General features: G+C 49.2%; 4 protein-coding genes across 4 annotated transcripts; 2 read left to right on the top strand and 2 right to left on the bottom strand.

Annotated features, from left to right (window-relative positions):
* Positions 1-1,997: 1,997 nt before the first annotated feature.
* On the top strand, positions 1,998-4,759 carry FIESC28_03516 (uncharacterized protein; the record flags this gene model as incomplete). The annotated part of the gene is made up of 4 exons (XM_031157665.1): positions 1,998-2,255; positions 2,463-3,577; positions 3,975-4,031; positions 4,078-4,759. 4 exons carry the CDS (start codon positions 1,998-2,000, stop codon positions 4,757-4,759), a joined length of 2,112 nt encoding a protein of 703 aa, XP_031018311.1.
* A 2,297-nt stretch (positions 4,760-7,056) lies between these two features.
* FIESC28_03515 (uncharacterized protein) lies at positions 7,057-10,888 on the top strand (the record flags this gene model as incomplete). The annotated part of the gene is made up of 4 exons (XM_031157664.1): positions 7,057-7,074; positions 7,122-7,418; positions 7,468-7,856; positions 7,909-10,888. 4 exons carry the CDS (start codon positions 7,057-7,059, stop codon positions 10,886-10,888), a joined length of 3,684 nt encoding a protein of 1,227 aa, XP_031018310.1.
* A 559-nt stretch (positions 10,889-11,447) lies between these two features.
* On the bottom strand, positions 11,448-13,660 carry FIESC28_03514 (uncharacterized protein; the record flags this gene model as incomplete). Its single annotated transcript, XM_031157663.1, has 2 exons — positions 11,448-11,676; positions 11,727-13,660. The coding sequence occupies 2 exons, from the start codon at positions 13,658-13,660 to the stop codon at positions 11,448-11,450; spliced, it is 2,163 nt and encodes a 720-aa protein (XP_031018309.1).
* Positions 13,661-14,489: 829 nt separating this feature from the next.
* On the bottom strand, positions 14,490-15,611 carry FIESC28_03513 (uncharacterized protein; the record flags this gene model as incomplete). Its single annotated transcript, XM_031157662.1, has 1 exon — positions 14,490-15,611. The coding sequence occupies one exon, from the start codon at positions 15,609-15,611 to the stop codon at positions 14,490-14,492; it is 1,122 nt and encodes a 373-aa protein (XP_031018308.1).
* Positions 15,612-16,636: the final 1,025 nt, after the last annotated feature.

The raw sequence follows: 16,636 nt of genomic DNA, 5'->3' as shown, positions 1-16,636 counted from the left end.
ATAAGAATTATTGAAATCTCCGACATCACTCTTAGATTTGAGAGAGGATCGAGAAAGCATTATAATCAAGTATTGCAGAAGAATAGGCAGTTCAATTCTTTCTAGACTCGATATGCAGGACAATCCATGGTTATCTTACTCAACTACCTACACGACAATGAGATGAATCATACTTTGTCTCCTGCAACATAACGCCAAAGGGAAGAAAAAGTGAAGACAGGATTTGTGGTTAAGAGACTAGCAATTTACAATATAAAGTGGCAAGCAATAGGAAATCTTCATGAACGACAGTCGACTGCAACATGACGACTGGCTGAACGCATTTATCCACTCAAGCCATATTTTGGAGGATGAGTCTGAGCAAACTTGATGCCTATTTTGCATGGTGTTTATTCCTCCAGTCTACAAATACCGGCAAAGCAGCTTGTGCCTCGGATTACAAACACAGGAGTGCTCTTGCAGATTAAAGAAAATAAAGTTCGTCGTGTCCATCCTTGGACCATCAAAAGCGGAACGACCCCCGTCATCACAGCAAGAAAGATCGATCGTACTGTACTTCCGCCCCAGGCAGATCACGCTCCTCACTTCTTCCTGTGCAATATTCACTGTCAGTCCATGTTTCTCTGGCCTCTCCAATCCGGTATTTATTTTGTCTTTGTTGACACTTCTGAGACGATCTCAAGTCTTCCCGGCGGCGCGAGATGAAGCTGTGCTAAACCGAAACAGCCTCTTAGCACCTCTGATCTCCTACTCGACTATAGAGCCGCAAGATCGGAGTATACAGCATCTATCTGCGAAAAGAAATCCCCAAGAAAACGCAGGAACAGAACCCATAGAGCTAAGGCTGCAGAGCAAAATAAGGGCTACAACGCGCTGCAAGCCGAAACGCTTCGTTACGGTTCTATCCCTCTATTGAAGCCGGCCCGAACCTAGGATTGAGGGCGAGGATAATCGTGGTCGCAGTCACATCCATTGCTTTACGTCTCCTCTTTTCCGTTCTGTTTTACGGTTTTACCAAAGAACTGACAGCCCGTCTCTCTGTTCTGTCGACTTCCGTTATCTGCGCGACATTTCCGCTTTTAGTCTAATTGTAGACTGCCTATTTCATCATTGCCCAATATTGCTACGGTTCCATCACCCTAGCCGTCAATTCATGCCGTGCATTGACCACAGCCTGCACAGCCAAACAGCTCTGGGCTTGCTTGGTTTCTAGTACCGGCGCCATCGACGATCGAGTGGACACCGATTATACCTCCAGCTCCTTACTGCATCGTTGATCCCTCCTGCAAAACGTAAAATACGGCAACAAGAAGAAGAAAATTTATTGTGCGGTTCAAGGCGCCGTTGATCCGTAACATCTTCACGCCCAATTTCTTCTCCCTTGGTTCGTGGACCCGGTCATAAGCTCCCTCCGCCCCTAATCGCATTCCACCAACTTGTGAGCTTCAAAGCTCACCTCTACCTAGTTCGGTTACGTCGTTTCTAGCTAGGTCAACAAATGCGCAGTTCCTGAACTGGTTACCTAGCAATTAACTACAATTCGCTGCGACTCATTCGAATCAATTGCGAGAACTTAGGTCATCTCCAGCGCTGTGTCTCCGCATCGCATTCTCCCCGCCACGAGGCGTGACGCGACATACAAATCAGAAGTCCTTCAGGTAGCAGCGGCCCAAGGTATCCTTGACCCTGGCGCCAGAACCAGCGCCGCATCTTCGGTACCCAGCAGAGAAAACGAGAGTTGGAAATTTCAAACTCAAGTTTTTACTCGGACGATACCATCACGACTTCACTCGCAGCATGTCCGATTGCGCCGCATCCTCCGCTGTCGCCCCTCCAAGACCTCATCCCACCCGAAGCTCGTCGAGCTGAAGGCAGGATCTTAAAGCTTAACGATAGACGCCGGGCTCGATTCGCACACGACTACTACGAACCTACTCTTTCTCCATTTGGCTTTATTGCATTTGCGGTAGTCTAGAGATTAGGCTACAGTTCGAGAGATGGATGTAGACAACGAGCATTCAGACGGCGGTAGTCAACAGCCGCCCAGCGCTGAACACACACCTCAAGGAGCTTCTGCGCAAGCCGGAGGAGCTTCAGGAAACCCAACCCCCACCTCAGTTCAGTCTTCCAACACGCCCTCGACTGCATCTGGCAATGCACCCATTGTCACCCATTCACAGAACTCTAAACGTCGACGAGGACTAGGTGTTGTCACGCCCAATGCCTGCACGGAGTGCCGTAAGAAGCGTGCCAAGGTACGTAGCCAACTAGTTTAACTTCCTTTTGCCTTTATCTGTCTTGATTCATGGCAATCGCTTGTGTGATTTGTGCATGATGTCATGCCTCGACAAATCACGCTGTCTAGTTTGCAATGGAGACTATCAGTTGTTCTATATATCTCGTTTCCACCGCGCATCGTTTGCACTTGTACGGACTCTTTGCTAACAATCACTGGGCAATAGTGCGACGGCAAGAAACCATGCGGGCGTTGTAGAGCGCAAAAAGACGTCGAGTGCGTATACGAGATACCCGTGCGCCAATCGAAGGAAAACTTACGTACCGAAATCGAGACTCTCCGCCAAAAACAACGTTCAAGTGATCAAGTCTTCGCTGCGCTTGTTCGACCGGAGCTATGGGAAGAAGTTCTCACGCGACTTCGAGGTGGCCAACCGATCGAGAACATTTCAGAATGGCTAGCAAGCGTGCCACCGTCCGGAGGGGGTCGAATGCCCAGCTTTCCCCCCCGATCTGAAGGACCTACAATGGGGCCCGCGCCAGGTTTCCCTGGAGGCGGACTGGGAACGCTGGCAGCGATGAGTCTTGGTGTGAACCAGGTCCCACCACAGCAGCCTCCCATGAGGGAGATGGGCCAGCACAGTCCATGGCATTCTTCGTTCCATAGCCAGACCGGGTCGACCAGGAGCAACTCCCATCCAGATGTTATGAATTGGACGCCACAAAATCGAGTCGGATCTTGGGCGGAAGGGATGCATCCTGAACAAATGTCAGATGGCATGCCACGATATCGTGGTGTTGAGCAGATTCTATCGCCTCTAAACGAACCAGAACTCCGAACGCCGACTTCAACGTGGACCGCTCTTACTAGCGACAGTACTCTGGTTCAACATCTTCTGGCGTTGTACTTCTGCTGGGAGTACCCGACTTTTGCGTCTCTCAGTAAAGAGCATTTCCTACAGGATTTCCAAGAAGGTCGAAACCGCTATTGCTCACCAATACTTGTGAACGCTCTCCTCGCACTGGGCTGCCGTTTCTCGACTCAACCTATGTCTCGAGCCAATCCAAATGACCCATATACATCGGGCGACCATTTCTTCAAAGAATCATTGCGACTTTTCTCGCAGGAAACAGACCATCACTCACTGACCACGATTCAAGCTCTGGGCATAATGTCAATCCGAGAAGCTAGTTGCGGGCGGGATTCAGAGAGTTGGTATTACGCTGGCCAGAGCATTCGTCTGGCCATCGAGATGGGGTTGCATAGAATAATGGATGAAGGCGATGAGGACGAACTTGCTGTGCAATCAGCAACCTTCTGGGGAGCTTTTGCACTAGATCAGTATGTTTACTTTTATATCCGTGGGATGTTTGTGTCTAACCTATCTCTGCAGTGCATGGTCCCTTGCCACAGGCTCACTGCCGCAATGTTCCTGCTTCCCACGCCTACCCCCCAAACCAGCGATAATAGGAGACATAGAAGCTTCTTTGTGGGTACCGTATACTGATGACGGTGAGTTGCTTGCCCAACGATGCCGCAATGAGTTGCTAATTGCGCCAGGGGCTCCATTACAACGGTCTTGCCAGCAGCCTTCCAATGTACGATCTGTATATAAGTGTTTCTGTGAACTGAGCGAGCTCGTGCACCAGTCTCTGTATATTCTGCATTCTCCGGGTAAACCTCTTACAGCAAGAGAGCTCTTGAGCATGTACACGCAGTACCTAAACTGGTATGATAGAATCCCCGAGGTTCTTCGGCTGGGGCACAACTTTACCCCAGCTGTGCTGTTTGCACAGTGAGTTAAAATTCCCTTGTCAAGATACGATACTGACCAATAAAAGCATGTACTATCATTTTGCTATCCTACTCTTATTTCGACCTCTGATCAAGCTGCGAATCATTGGATCCAAAGTCGCTCCTCGCGATGTTTGTTCCCAAGCAGCCGACGCTATCCAAGGTCTTTTGAGGTCATATTCTTCCCTTTACACCTTGCGAAGAACCCCCTCATTTGTACCGTATTTTGTCCTTACGTCAGCCATCATGCACTTGGCGATTGGTGCAACGAGCGTCAATCCGGAGGCCACTGAAGCCGACATGGAGAAGGCGGTTAAGGTCGATCCTCGCGTCGCCGAGTCTATCACCCAAGGCATATCAGATCTTACTGAAATGGCCCCTTGCCACCAATTCGCCGAACAGGCGCTCAACATATTACGCTATCTGGCTGCGAAGTGGAATATTGACGTCGAGAATAATGCCGATAAGCTCACAGCCGAGGAATACGATCGTCTAGTGCTGCCACAAACTGGAAGTCTGAACTTTTTCTCTCCAAATATGCGCGAGGGAGATATAACGTGCCAATGGGGTGCAGGAAACTTTATGCCAGGAACGTCGGAACAGTCGCCTTCGGCCCAGAAGGTGGGGGACAATATGGAAAACCCCCTTTTCTGGCCGTTTCCTATGCAAGGCCGGCCTATCCTTCCTGATGGCCTTGAACTGGAACATGCGGGCTTTGCCATACTCTGATGATGCACGAAATGGCTGTCCTTTTAATCAAACCACGACCGTCCATTATTAGCGAGTGGATATGCAAATACATGTATTGTACAGGAGTAGACCGGGATCTAGTCTAGGTCGGTGTTCTTTAGGCGAAACGGGCTCAAAAGAAATGCGGCGGGCATTTTCTGGATGAGGGCTTTGGTCTGCTGAATCATTATGAGATTTCCAAAAGCGAGTTGTCAATGATTCATTCTGTGGAAAACTAACATCCCGTGTAAGAGACAACGCATCCACTGCAAGGAGTTATAGGCTTTCATCACATTTCGCATGAAGCGGATGTTAGTGTACAGTATACCCCCGAAAGGAATGAAATCATCAACTCTACTCTCTTACTCATAATCAATATTAAAGCCATATTTGCCCGTGTGTATGGTTCAAAATAGTGGACATCTTGTTAGTTGGCACATTCGATTACTCCCTGTGTGGAAAAGGTCTGGAAGTAGTTGCAAAACAGACCCATGAGCAAACAAGGAAACAACAAGGCAAGCTGACTCTAGGTGTTCACATATTGCTCGTACAAAACCGAGTAAGTACTGATGCGAAGATTGTTCTATGCGTACGGCATCGCTGTTCCGCCTTGAAGGCCTTATCAACCACGCACTCAAATGCAATGCAGAATTCCGTTCACACCTTCATGCTGCATAAAAAGAAAGCAAGACGAAGACACAAACACACGTGATGATGCCTGCTCATCTGCATATCTATGCACTGTATATAAACTTCTTGATATATTAATGGATTGAGAAATCAAGGGCAAACTGAGGCTGCTGTCCGAGCCGTCTGCAGCTTTCCGCCGCTACGCTTATGGGCAATTTTACGTGACTCAGGGTCAATTCTTTTGTTCGCATCCCCCATCTGATTTATTGTTTAATCTATACCATAGAATATGACAAGGCCTGTCTGAAATCTAGGGGTTTTCCTTTCTTCTCAAATGGTTATCCCGAACTCTTGATCGAGGAGTTACCAAAAGATCCCTGAAAACCACCACACTACCGACGTGCCTACTTGACGACAAGCAAGTAATAAAAGCATAACGATCCATCATTGCTTCAACTTGGACGTAACTTTGAGTACATGAGGAAGGTGATCGGGTGCTGCTTGAAAGGGTAAGAAGTTCTGATTCCTCACTTCTCAAGCATGAACTGATTGTCTTTGAACAGAATTCATTATCGACGAGTGAGAAATAATCGTCTCGCCTTGCATAAAATCGACTAAACCGAAAACAACTACTATTGCACTATCACGACATCTTGGCAAGGCATTTGGCAGTTTGGGATATCAGCTGCGAGAGCGCCTCTGCGTCCTTAGGTTCCTCAACAACAACTGTCTGCACTATCAACAACTTTACAAGTAACAATAAAACACCGAGGTTAAAAAGCAAGAGCGTTCATCACTAAATACCTACCTATCTTACATTCGCTGGAACACCTAGTACCCAGGCAGTATCATGTCCCGGATGCTTTAGTAGGTAGGTGCAAAAGACTTCGGCGGTCACTGCGCTTCCTCAGAACGGGAAGAAAGAAAGGACAACCCCCTCTTACCTCAGAACAAGAAACCTCCAAATTATTTCTCGGCAAGAGATACGGGCTAACGGTATTAAAATTTTCATTTAATCGGCACTAGATACTTCCAAGGGCCCGTCTTGGACCTGCAGAGATCTGTTAGGCAGGCACCTGGCAGCACCTGGCAACAACTGCCTCGACTACCTCAACATTCAACCCATCGTGCCTACCTATTGGCTGAGGGGGAGGCCCATGCTTCTTGCTTCCTTCCTCTGCTGCGTCCTTCCTTCTCTCCGGGGCCTTACCTATCACATCTTCCCTGCCTCTCGTCGTCACCTCTCTTCTTCTCGCCTCTTCCACAACACATCGACTGGCCAGCTTTCACATTCGAGCTTCTACGAATTTCTGAAACTTCTGAAAAGGGTCAATGTCATCTAATTCCTTGAAGTTCATCACTCAAGACTTCTCCCTTCAACATTATCATCCAGTGTCTGTTTGACTCGTGCTTGCGAATCTCTCTTCTTTCTCGCCTTCTCCTACTCCTCACCCTTCAAGCAGAACTCACCTTCACTCAAAATACTCGAATTATCGAACCACTCGAAATCTGTTGGTTCTGCTGCATTCTCTTTTACACCATACAACTTCCGCCTGCTCGCCTTCCCCTTTCCTCTCCGTGGTGACTGTTGTCGCACTTCAACTTGCTTCTTATCTGGAAAATCCTGTATACAACTGAAATAAGTCCGATACTTATTTGTTTCCAAAATGGGTCGCAGATGCGAGGTGAGAATGAAAGCTCCAGTTTATCAGGACATACTAATACTGGCAAGGTTTCGAGGGATGAGACTATAGCCCGGCATGTTCAGCACAGGCACCGTACCGATCCCGAGAGTCGACACTGGTCAACCTCCCCGGAATTACCTCAGCCAGAAGAATTGATGGCAGTAGAGCCTGCTACACTTCCTCGAGGGCCTTACCAAGAGGAAAACTTTGACAAGCAAGCATACCTGGAGTTTCATTACGCGACGAGCCGTTTTGAGGGCGTCGAGCTCTCGAGAAGAGCTATCCAAGAGTTTAGAGAAAGACCTCTAAAACAGGATTCAGATGACTTCCACGTTTACACTCAAGTTGGTTCTCTCTTCCTCACCCCCTGCTCTACTTACTTATATACTACAGGTACATGTCCAGGGTTACTTGCTTGCTAGAACTGGACCGGCGTGTCAGGTTTCCTTCTCAACCGAGTGCTCAGAATCAAAGATAGTATGGCACCAATCTTCCCGTCTGGCCACTGGCAAGCTTGTTGCTTTGTCTCCTTCCTCAGACAATTTCAAGAGCCAATGTTTTGTTGCAATAGTTGCAGACCGAAGCATTCTCGGTGGATTGGAGCCAGACTTTGAAGCTGGTGAAAGCGAGAACACTGCACCACGCATACAAGTATTCTGGGCCAGCCCAGATGCTGCAGTCATTGATCCATCTGTTGAGATGGTGATGCTCGAAACTAAAAGTGGCTTTTTCGAGAGTGTCCGTCATGCTATGGTTGGGCTGCAACATGCGGCTGAGTTCGAGTAAGCATTTCCTTTCCTTTGTCCAAAGCTACTGTGCTAACATGCGTGTTAGATCGAAGTTTGACAAATACATTATTGATGGCTTCAAGAAAGAATGTACTGCAGCCTTCCTGACCGAAGATCCTAAACTGGTTATTCAGATCCCAGAAAGGGCTAGAAGCTTCGATGCTTCTCAGTGGGAAGCATTTAACCGAATGACTTCTCGACAAGTCGCAGTTGTTCAGGGCCCTCCAGGCACTGGGAAAACCTTCACATCGGTTGTTGCCCTTGAAAGTTATGTTCGTACTCTCAAAGCTGGACAAGGATTCCAAACTATTCCGCCCGTCATTGTCGCTGCCCAAACCAATCATGCGCTGGACCAGCTCCTGGAACGTTGCCTGAGTTTCGAGGCTGTCATTGCTCGTCTAGGTTCTCGGACAGAGAGTGAAGCTATTAAATCTCGAACTCTATACAACATTAGGAAGGACTCCAAATTCGCTCATGGCCCTATAAAGGGTGCGAATCGAAAACTTCAGCAAATTCAGAAAGATATCAGAAACCTTCTTGAGAAGTGCTTCCCCGCCGAACTCATTGCAGCAGACGAATTCCTTGCCGAGGAACTGATAACGCAAAACCAGTACGACTCACTCAAGGACGAAGAATATGAAAATGCACCCATAGATCGACAGGACAACGATGAGGCAATTGATTCCATAAAGCAATGGCTCGGTGTATGCCTTGAACCAGACGAGACATATGTCTATCGCCCTCCTAGAGGCCAGCGAGAACCTCCTGAGGATCAAAGCCATGCTGTCGACGAATCGAAACAGGAGAACGACACGGAACGTCTTCGAGGTATCTTCGTCCCTATTAAGTTCCATATGACTGGTTCTATCCCAACGGCATATGCGAACAGATATTCTCTACACTCTCGAGCAGGGAAACTACTCCAGAATCACCAGGATCTATACGAAGTTGATCAGACGCAGCGGGGCTTGGTATATCGATACCTGCGAGAAAGACTCATCAATGCAAGAGCCAAACGCTTTCCCGAACTGATCAAAGCGTACCAGGTGGCATGTGACGAGAACAAGATCGCGAGCTGGACAAAAGACGCCAAAATGCTCACAAATGAAAAGATCGAGATCTTGGGTTGTACCACAACCGGGTTGACCAAGTATCGTGGCTTGATCGCGGCATTGAATCCTCGAATATTGATGGTCGAAGAGGCAGCTGAGACACGAGAAGCGAACATAACATCGGCATTATTCCCCAGTCTTGATCAGATAGTTCTGGTTGGAGACCATCAACAGCTCGTTCCACGGGCCGATGTCCGCGAACTGGATTGCGAGCCTTACAACATGCACATCTCACTGTTCGAGAGGTTGGTAAATCTTGGACTGCCATATGCAGTGCTTCAGGTGCAGCGCCGTATGGTGCCATCCATTCGTGAAGTGGTCAATGTATTTTATCACAAGCTTACAGACCACCCCTCGGTCAATGATCCGAAAAACCGACCTTCTATTCCAGGGATGGGAGGTCAAAGCCTACGATGGTTTAATCACAGTTGGAATGAAGCTCAAAACACCGATGACTTCTCATACTTCAATGCCACAGAAGCGAAAATGATCGTGTGTTTTGTTCGATATCTCATTCAGAACGGTGTCGCCCCCAACCGGATAACCATATTGAGCTTTTACCAGGGCCAGGTCAATGTTCTGCTAGAGACTCTGCGAAGAGACTCAACCTTAGCAGCCAAGAATCCGACAAAAGAATGGTCCGTCAAAACGGTAGACGGCTTCCAGGGCGAGGAGAATGATATAATCATCCTCTCCATTGTGCGGAGCGCTCGCCCTGGCTTCGTGCAGAACCAGAACCGAGCCGTCGTGGCACTTAGCCGCGCAAAGTGCGGCCTGTATATATTCGGAAATGTCTTCAACCTATTGCATAGTGGGGCTGAAAGTTACCAGACCTGGTCGAATGTCTACGATGTGTTCGTGGAGCAACGTTGTATCGACGACTCTCTTCCAGTGACATGCGAGAACCATAAGGCGCAGACCAGCATCTCCAGCATTGAGGACTGGGATCTTATCGCTGGAGGCGGTTGCAAAAAACTGTGCGAAGGGAAATGCATAGAGGGACATCCATGCACCTCAACATGTCACCCTTTCGAGGAAGCAGATCGCATTTGCAGTCACCCTTGCGAGCGCACTCTCGGTTGTGGTCACCAGTGCAGCGCTTTGTGCGGTGAGCCATGCACATGTGGTAGCTGCAAGAAGAAGATGCCTGTTCGACTTCAACGAGAGCCACGAGCCCAACAAGCCCAACGAGTGGAAGGTCTACAGGCTGCCTGGGGAAAAGCAGATGGAAGGCGAACAAAAACTATGAATCGAAATGGCAGAGGTGGATCTCATCGTGGTTCTGCCCATACTGGACCTTCGGCATCCGATAGAAGTGTCGTCAGAGTCCGCAGCCATAGCAACGAGCCAGACATGCTACTGGACCAATCTGCCCCTGCAGTAGAGCCTACTATCGAAGAGCCTACGAGCGAACAGTTAATGGAGACAGGGTATTATGCCGAAGGGGGTCCTGCCCGATACCATGCGCCAAGAACTTCTGCGGCCATTCCATACCCTGACATCAGCTCCCTTTCGTTGAAATGGAGTCCAGAAAAGGTTTCGCAGAAAGAACAAGAAGCCAAGCGAGCGGTACAACAAAGCAGCCCTTGCGCGACTACCATCACAACTGCATTCCGCCCAACGACGATGGGAGTAGATGGTAGTCGGCGATATGGCCCGAAATCCTTTTCTAGTCACACTACTCCAGCTCCTTCCCCGACAAGAAGGCAAAACTTGCTCGATGCCGCTGCTGGACAAGGTCTCGATGAGCAGGAAGGAACGACCACGAACCTAGTGGCTACTAGAAGTGAGTCCCCCGATGATGAGGACCTCATCAGTTTTGATCAACACGATGAACAGCCAGGAACGAATGTGGAATCGGTAGCTACCAGGAGCGAAACCTCCGATGATGAGGACCTTATCAGCTTTGATTGAACGGTGCGATGGCAGAGTCGGTCATGTTTATGAGTATTCTATGGACTGATGGCCCCTGAGATAGAAGTACAAAAGGCTGGCAATGTATTGGGATGGGTAAGCAGTGTGTTCTGACAGGGTGCAAAAAAAGGATCCCTGAGAGTGAGTGAACTTTGCGAATATCCTCTACAGATGTATTATTGTCAAAAGCCAGGGAGATAGGGAGTGAGTGAAAGCGACAAAACGTGTCAATATGGGTGAAGCCGTTGTTAGGGATGAGTGGTAGGCTGTAGTTCAGAGTACCTAGAGTAGAAGATATCGGAACTTACAAGTATTGTTCATCTTTAAATCTGGCTTCCACTAAAATGTGAAGTGGTTTGCATTGTGGTCATGAAGGTGAAACTCCGCCATCTTTCAAGTCGCTATCGAATTATGATCTATGATTCTAACAAGCTAGGTATACAAGCAACTCCCACACCAGAACATTGGATCTAACGCCTCAAATAAGAAAAGACTGGAGTTTTGGTTAGACGAACGTGCATTTAACTGGATCCTGGATACCTCTTCCTCGACTAAAAGCTCATCCATCGGTGACCTTGATCTCATAACCGATAAGAACTTCAGTACTGGTACCCTCCCAGCCTCTAGTACCCGCAGCACTGAGCATGAAGCGACTGGTTGGGTCAATGTAGAGACTGGAGATGACGCCTGCGCGGGGAGGGCCGGGAATGATGAGGAACGGAACGGTGGAATGTTTGAAAGCACGAGTATCGCGGAGGTCATAAAGACGTAGGATATCATGGGAGGCACTGATGTTGTTAGCAAGAAGGGGACAAGGGCTGGAGAAGGACAGACTTACCAGACGAGATGGCGGCCGTTTACCATGGGTCTGACGGCGCTGACGGCTCCGCTGCCAGCAGGGAACTTGAGTGTTCTCTGCGGTTCCCAATTTCTCTTTGCTTTGTGAATGTCGAACTCTTCAACAGTGCCGTTACGACGGCCTGCGTAGATGGCATTGCCAGATGGACTCCAACACGCGCCCATGCACCATGGGGGAACACCGTTGCGAGTACCTATCCGCGCGACAGGGTCAGGTTGGCGTCTGTCCCAGATACGAAGCGATCCATCCATAGCCGCGGAGAGGAATGTTGTTGGAGATGTTTGCGAGGGGTCGTGCTGCGTTGGGGCGTGGGAGGATGTTAGCATGAGAGAGGGTGAAGCGGGGGGTTCTTGGGAGGCAGGGGGTTGAGAGTCTTGAGTCGTTTGAGTCGATTGTATTGGCTGAGAAGATTCTGCAGTCTGTGTTGGGGCCGGGACGAGGTCTACGTCCATGGCATCACCTGCATCCTGTGATGTTTCTGGTGGTGGAGGTTCAACGGCAGGAGCCGGCTGTGTTTCTATATCTTTTCCTGCATCGAGAGCAGCCATATCTGCGGAGTGGTCCATTGCGCTATCGTGGCCATGACCAGGCATCATGTCCATAGATCCAGCGCCGAATTCATCGTCATCGTGCCCGAATGGCTGATCCTCTTTTGTCTCGCCGAACAAACTGCCTGCGTCGCTGCCACCGAAGAGACTATCATGAGCAGGTGATGCTTGGCCATCGCCAGTGGCTGTGTCAGGGTTGAAGTCAGCATTCATATCGTCTACTCCATCCTGAGTCAGTCCGTCTGTGAAGCTCCCGTTGGTGATTGGAGCTCCATTGTTGGTGGCTATCGTGGTAGAAGGGAGTGGCTCGTCATCTCCTTCGGGGATTGGAGCTCCGCTAGCAGGGCGAAGCTCAAGAGCCGAGATTTGACCAGCGTTTCCATCAAAGCTGCGGATTGTCTGACCGGTGTTCAGGTCCCAGTCAAAGATATTCTTGTCCCATCCGCCACTAAGAACACTCTTCTCATCCTGTGCCAAGGTCAAGACGGACACGGCGTTCGTGTGTTGCTGCAGGCAATGAATTCGTTTACCTTCGTCGTGCCGAACACTCTGTAGGTTGATACCTCCAGATTCAAGACCAGACAAAAGCCAGAGAGCTTCGGAGTGGACAGCGAGAGAGTAGACGGGTGAGAGTATGTGCTCTTGATCGCCTCGACCAGGAGGTGCCGGCTCCTCGTTTTCCCAGTACGACATGAGGATGCCAGCTTTCGTAACACTGTCCACAAACGGATGTCTCTGGGCTACGGTCAAAGCCAGCTTTCCATTGATGGTATTTGGACCATCATATTTGCGGATGTAGCCGTCAGAACCTCCCGTTATCCAGTACCGCAAATCCGGTGTGATGGCCATGGCATTAACACTGGTCGATTGAGGTGCAGCCATAGTTGGTACAATATCATAAAGACGGGCATTGATGGCTTCTGGTCGAGGTTGGGGCCACTTTAAACCCGAGCTTGGTGAAGGAGTTGTAGATTTACGGTCTTGCGCATCGTCATTGGACTCGGTCTTGATGTGTGTACTTGTTTGATCGTTAGAGTCGGTAGCTGGAGGCTGACTCTCGTCTCCCTCAGCGTCACCATCGCCATCTCCATCTCCATCTCCATCTCCATCTCCATCTCCGTCAGCGTCAGCATCGTCATTGGCGTCGCCATTCTCGTCGTCGTCGTCGTCGTCGTCGTCGTTATTATCGTCATCGTCGCCTTCTGCATCTTGGTCTTGGTCTTGGTCCTGATCTTGATCGCCATTATCGTCTACATCCTCCATTGCCTCGTCCACGTCATTGTCCTGATCAAGGCGGTCATTGTCGTTATCGTTGTCCGAGTCGTTTGAGCTGTTGGACAGCCGATCATCGTCCAGAGCGTTCATCATGGGTACGGGACTAACAAGTTAGTTGAGGTTTGTGAAAGTGATGGTTGAGAGTACAGAAAGGACGTCTTCTGAGTTTCATGCATACATTAAAAAGATGACAATCTAGTAAAGAGTTAAGAGTATCGATACATGGGCAGATGTCTCCGGTAATAGACCTGGTCGTCAATCGCATTCGCATGAGTCGCAAAGGACCTGGAATCTTGGGCGGGGGTGATAGAGCGTCCTCGAGGCTTTGTGAAGAGTCGCGGATAGCAAAAGCAGATTCTGGAGGTTAGCAGATCAATTGATGATGTGCGCTGCAAGCTATTGGTGGTACATGAAAGTGTTGAGTTCTGTTGTTTTGTACGTGGGGCGTAAACATGAAATGTAAATGAATTAAGGTAAGGTAAAGTACCTAAGGTAGGTACAAACTTGAAGCTCACTCGCGTCGCGTTTAATTGGAGTTCCATTAGGTAGGCCCAGTACCTACCTACCTAGGTACCTAGGTACTACGTAGGTCAAGCAGGTGGGGCTACTTTCAAGGTACCTAGGTAGGCACTACGCTCCTTCGACTTACACAAGTCAGAGAGGCTTTGGAGATCAGTCAAATCCATATCATACAAACAAAGGAAATTTATTTACTAGCAAAGCATGGCTAGCTCATGCTGTAAGTGTCTTACTTGATAGACATAGGCCCTACCTAGTTTACGTTTACTTACTCTTCAGATGCCTTCTTTCCCTCAAAGATTAATCTTACCCTCGATCTGAGCATCTTACCATAGGTATCCCTTGACGACTTCGAAGTGAAGCAAAGGCCAGCACTACGTCGCCCTGTCCCTCGCCTGATCTAGACTTGTCGACGACTGTGTCTCGGTCCCCCTGCTTGCGAGCTCTCGTTACGATGATTTCCGGCACGAGACCCAGATGGTTCTCTACGCTCACGTCCATGGCGACGCAGAATGATCTCGGTTGCACTATCGCCGGGAGCCAAGCTCGCAGAATCATGGCCAGTGTGTGGACCAGGCCAGACAGTTACATGGCTCCCACCGAATACTGAAGGCTCTCTGTCTACGCCGTACTGCTCTTCAGGGGCCTCGAGCATGGTGTTACGCCAGTTATCAATACGATTACGTGGGGGCTCAGTAGGTACACGAGAAATACTTTGAACCATAGGCCACCCATCTGAACCTGCCTGAGGAACAGAGTGCGCCTGTCGAGGGTTGTTGAAGGACTGAGGTTGTCGCATAGACTGGGCATCTACTTCGTTCTCTCCGTCGTCATTTATATCCTCTTGCCCTATCTCACTCGGGTTCGACTCTCGCCGTCCTGTCGTAGGCTGCCTAAAGATCTCGGCCATGGGTCTATCGGCATCAAGTTGCTCCTGGTGAACGACAATGTCGCCTGTGGCTCGCTGTTCCTCATAATGAGGGATATTGGCAAACAATGGATCGTTGTTAGCATCGAAACTTGCCGTATACCGCAGCTGCGGGCTAGTCGGTTCCTGCATAGACCTTCGACCGGTGATACGCTCTAATGGTGAGTCTCGTCGTTGAACAGCCCCATGCGCACGGGTCACTGCTGAACTAGGTGAATGCGACCACGCAGAGCGAAAGGGATCTGGCTCAGGCTGTAACGCAGGAGGGGGAGCTTGTCTCACCTCACCGCCGCCTTCACCTTCACCTTCACCTTCACCTTCACCTTCGCCCTCGCCCTCGCCCTCGTCATCTGTACAGTATCCCGGAGGAACATGGTCAGCATAGTCTCGCCACTGTTGAGCTGTGAGATTCAGTCCAGGCGGTGCTTTGTCAAGGCGAGCCTGTCTGTAGGCTTCAGTATTACGGTGCGGGTGGCCACCATGACGAGAGCTGCGATGAGATCGGCGACGAGCAGACGCAGGGTCCATAGTCCACTGCCCGAGGGCTTCCAAGAAGCCAAGGGAGTGACGCTGAGAGCCGTTCTTACGAGGCATTGTGAGTGAGTTACTGGGTTAGTCGAGGTGAAAAGCAGAAAAGAGCCCGATATTGGTGATGATATCTTGGAGTCGAAGATCTAGAAGGCTCTACTAATGATGAGTTCTGGTTGCTGATGATAGCCTGGAGAATTCCCACCCCTATATAACTGATAGGAACACTGGTTTGGGTGAATACAATGAATTGCTCTTTGTCGTGTTCAGAAATTTATCGCTATTGTCTTTAGATTTGTCCATAGGACAAAGGGTGGACCAAGAACCAAGGAACAGTAATCAGCCCTGTTCTCGTTTTGTACAATCATACATCTCAGCCGTTCAGCACGATATATATGTATAAACCGAGATATGATATAGCTCAATGCTGGACAGCTACTCTGGGTGCCCACAGCCATATGTGGTCACTACCTAATCTTTGGTGGAACTAAAGATACCTCATTCCAAAGTATCATAACTCGTGTCTATGTCCTTAAGCAAACCAAAGAGCCCAAAACGCACCTCTCCCTGCGTGTGCGTCCCCTGAGCTAGAGTTCAACATGGTTACCACAATAGACCAAGGTATGGCATGCGATGACCAAGTTTTGTTTCAGATGCATTTCATTTCCTTCACATTCCTCGAACGAACTCGTATATAACAGCTGCTGGCGCACTTTGTTCATTCAAATGCGTCCCTTCTGGGGTCTCTATTCCTTTCTCTATGCTATCTTACAGCGCCTAGTTATTCAACGTCGCCGTAAATGCTCACCGACTCCCATAGCCAGTCGACGCCCTTCTCCAACATCAGCTCCCATAGTTCAAATCCATCCAGCCCATCGGGTAACTCCCGGGAGATCCTTATCCATCAATCACATCAAGGAAACAAAGGACGACAGTGACAGCACCCCCAACTCCACTTTTTTAACCAAGGACGTTAGAAGCCCAATCCATTTCTTCCAGCCTGTCGTGACAAGATCAAGCAATCGAGATGCCCTCACCTGCCGTCTCGATGAAGGGGTATTATCATTATCTACTAAAGAAAAACAAAAAAA

This window comes from Fusarium coffeatum (assembly GCF_003316985.1).
Source record: "Fusarium coffeatum strain FIESC_28 chromosome Unknown BRIP53273_contig_74, whole genome shotgun sequence".
NCBI lineage: Eukaryota > Fungi > Ascomycota > Sordariomycetes > Hypocreales > Nectriaceae > Fusarium > Fusarium coffeatum.
This window is presented reverse-complemented; position numbering and strand designations above follow the sequence as displayed.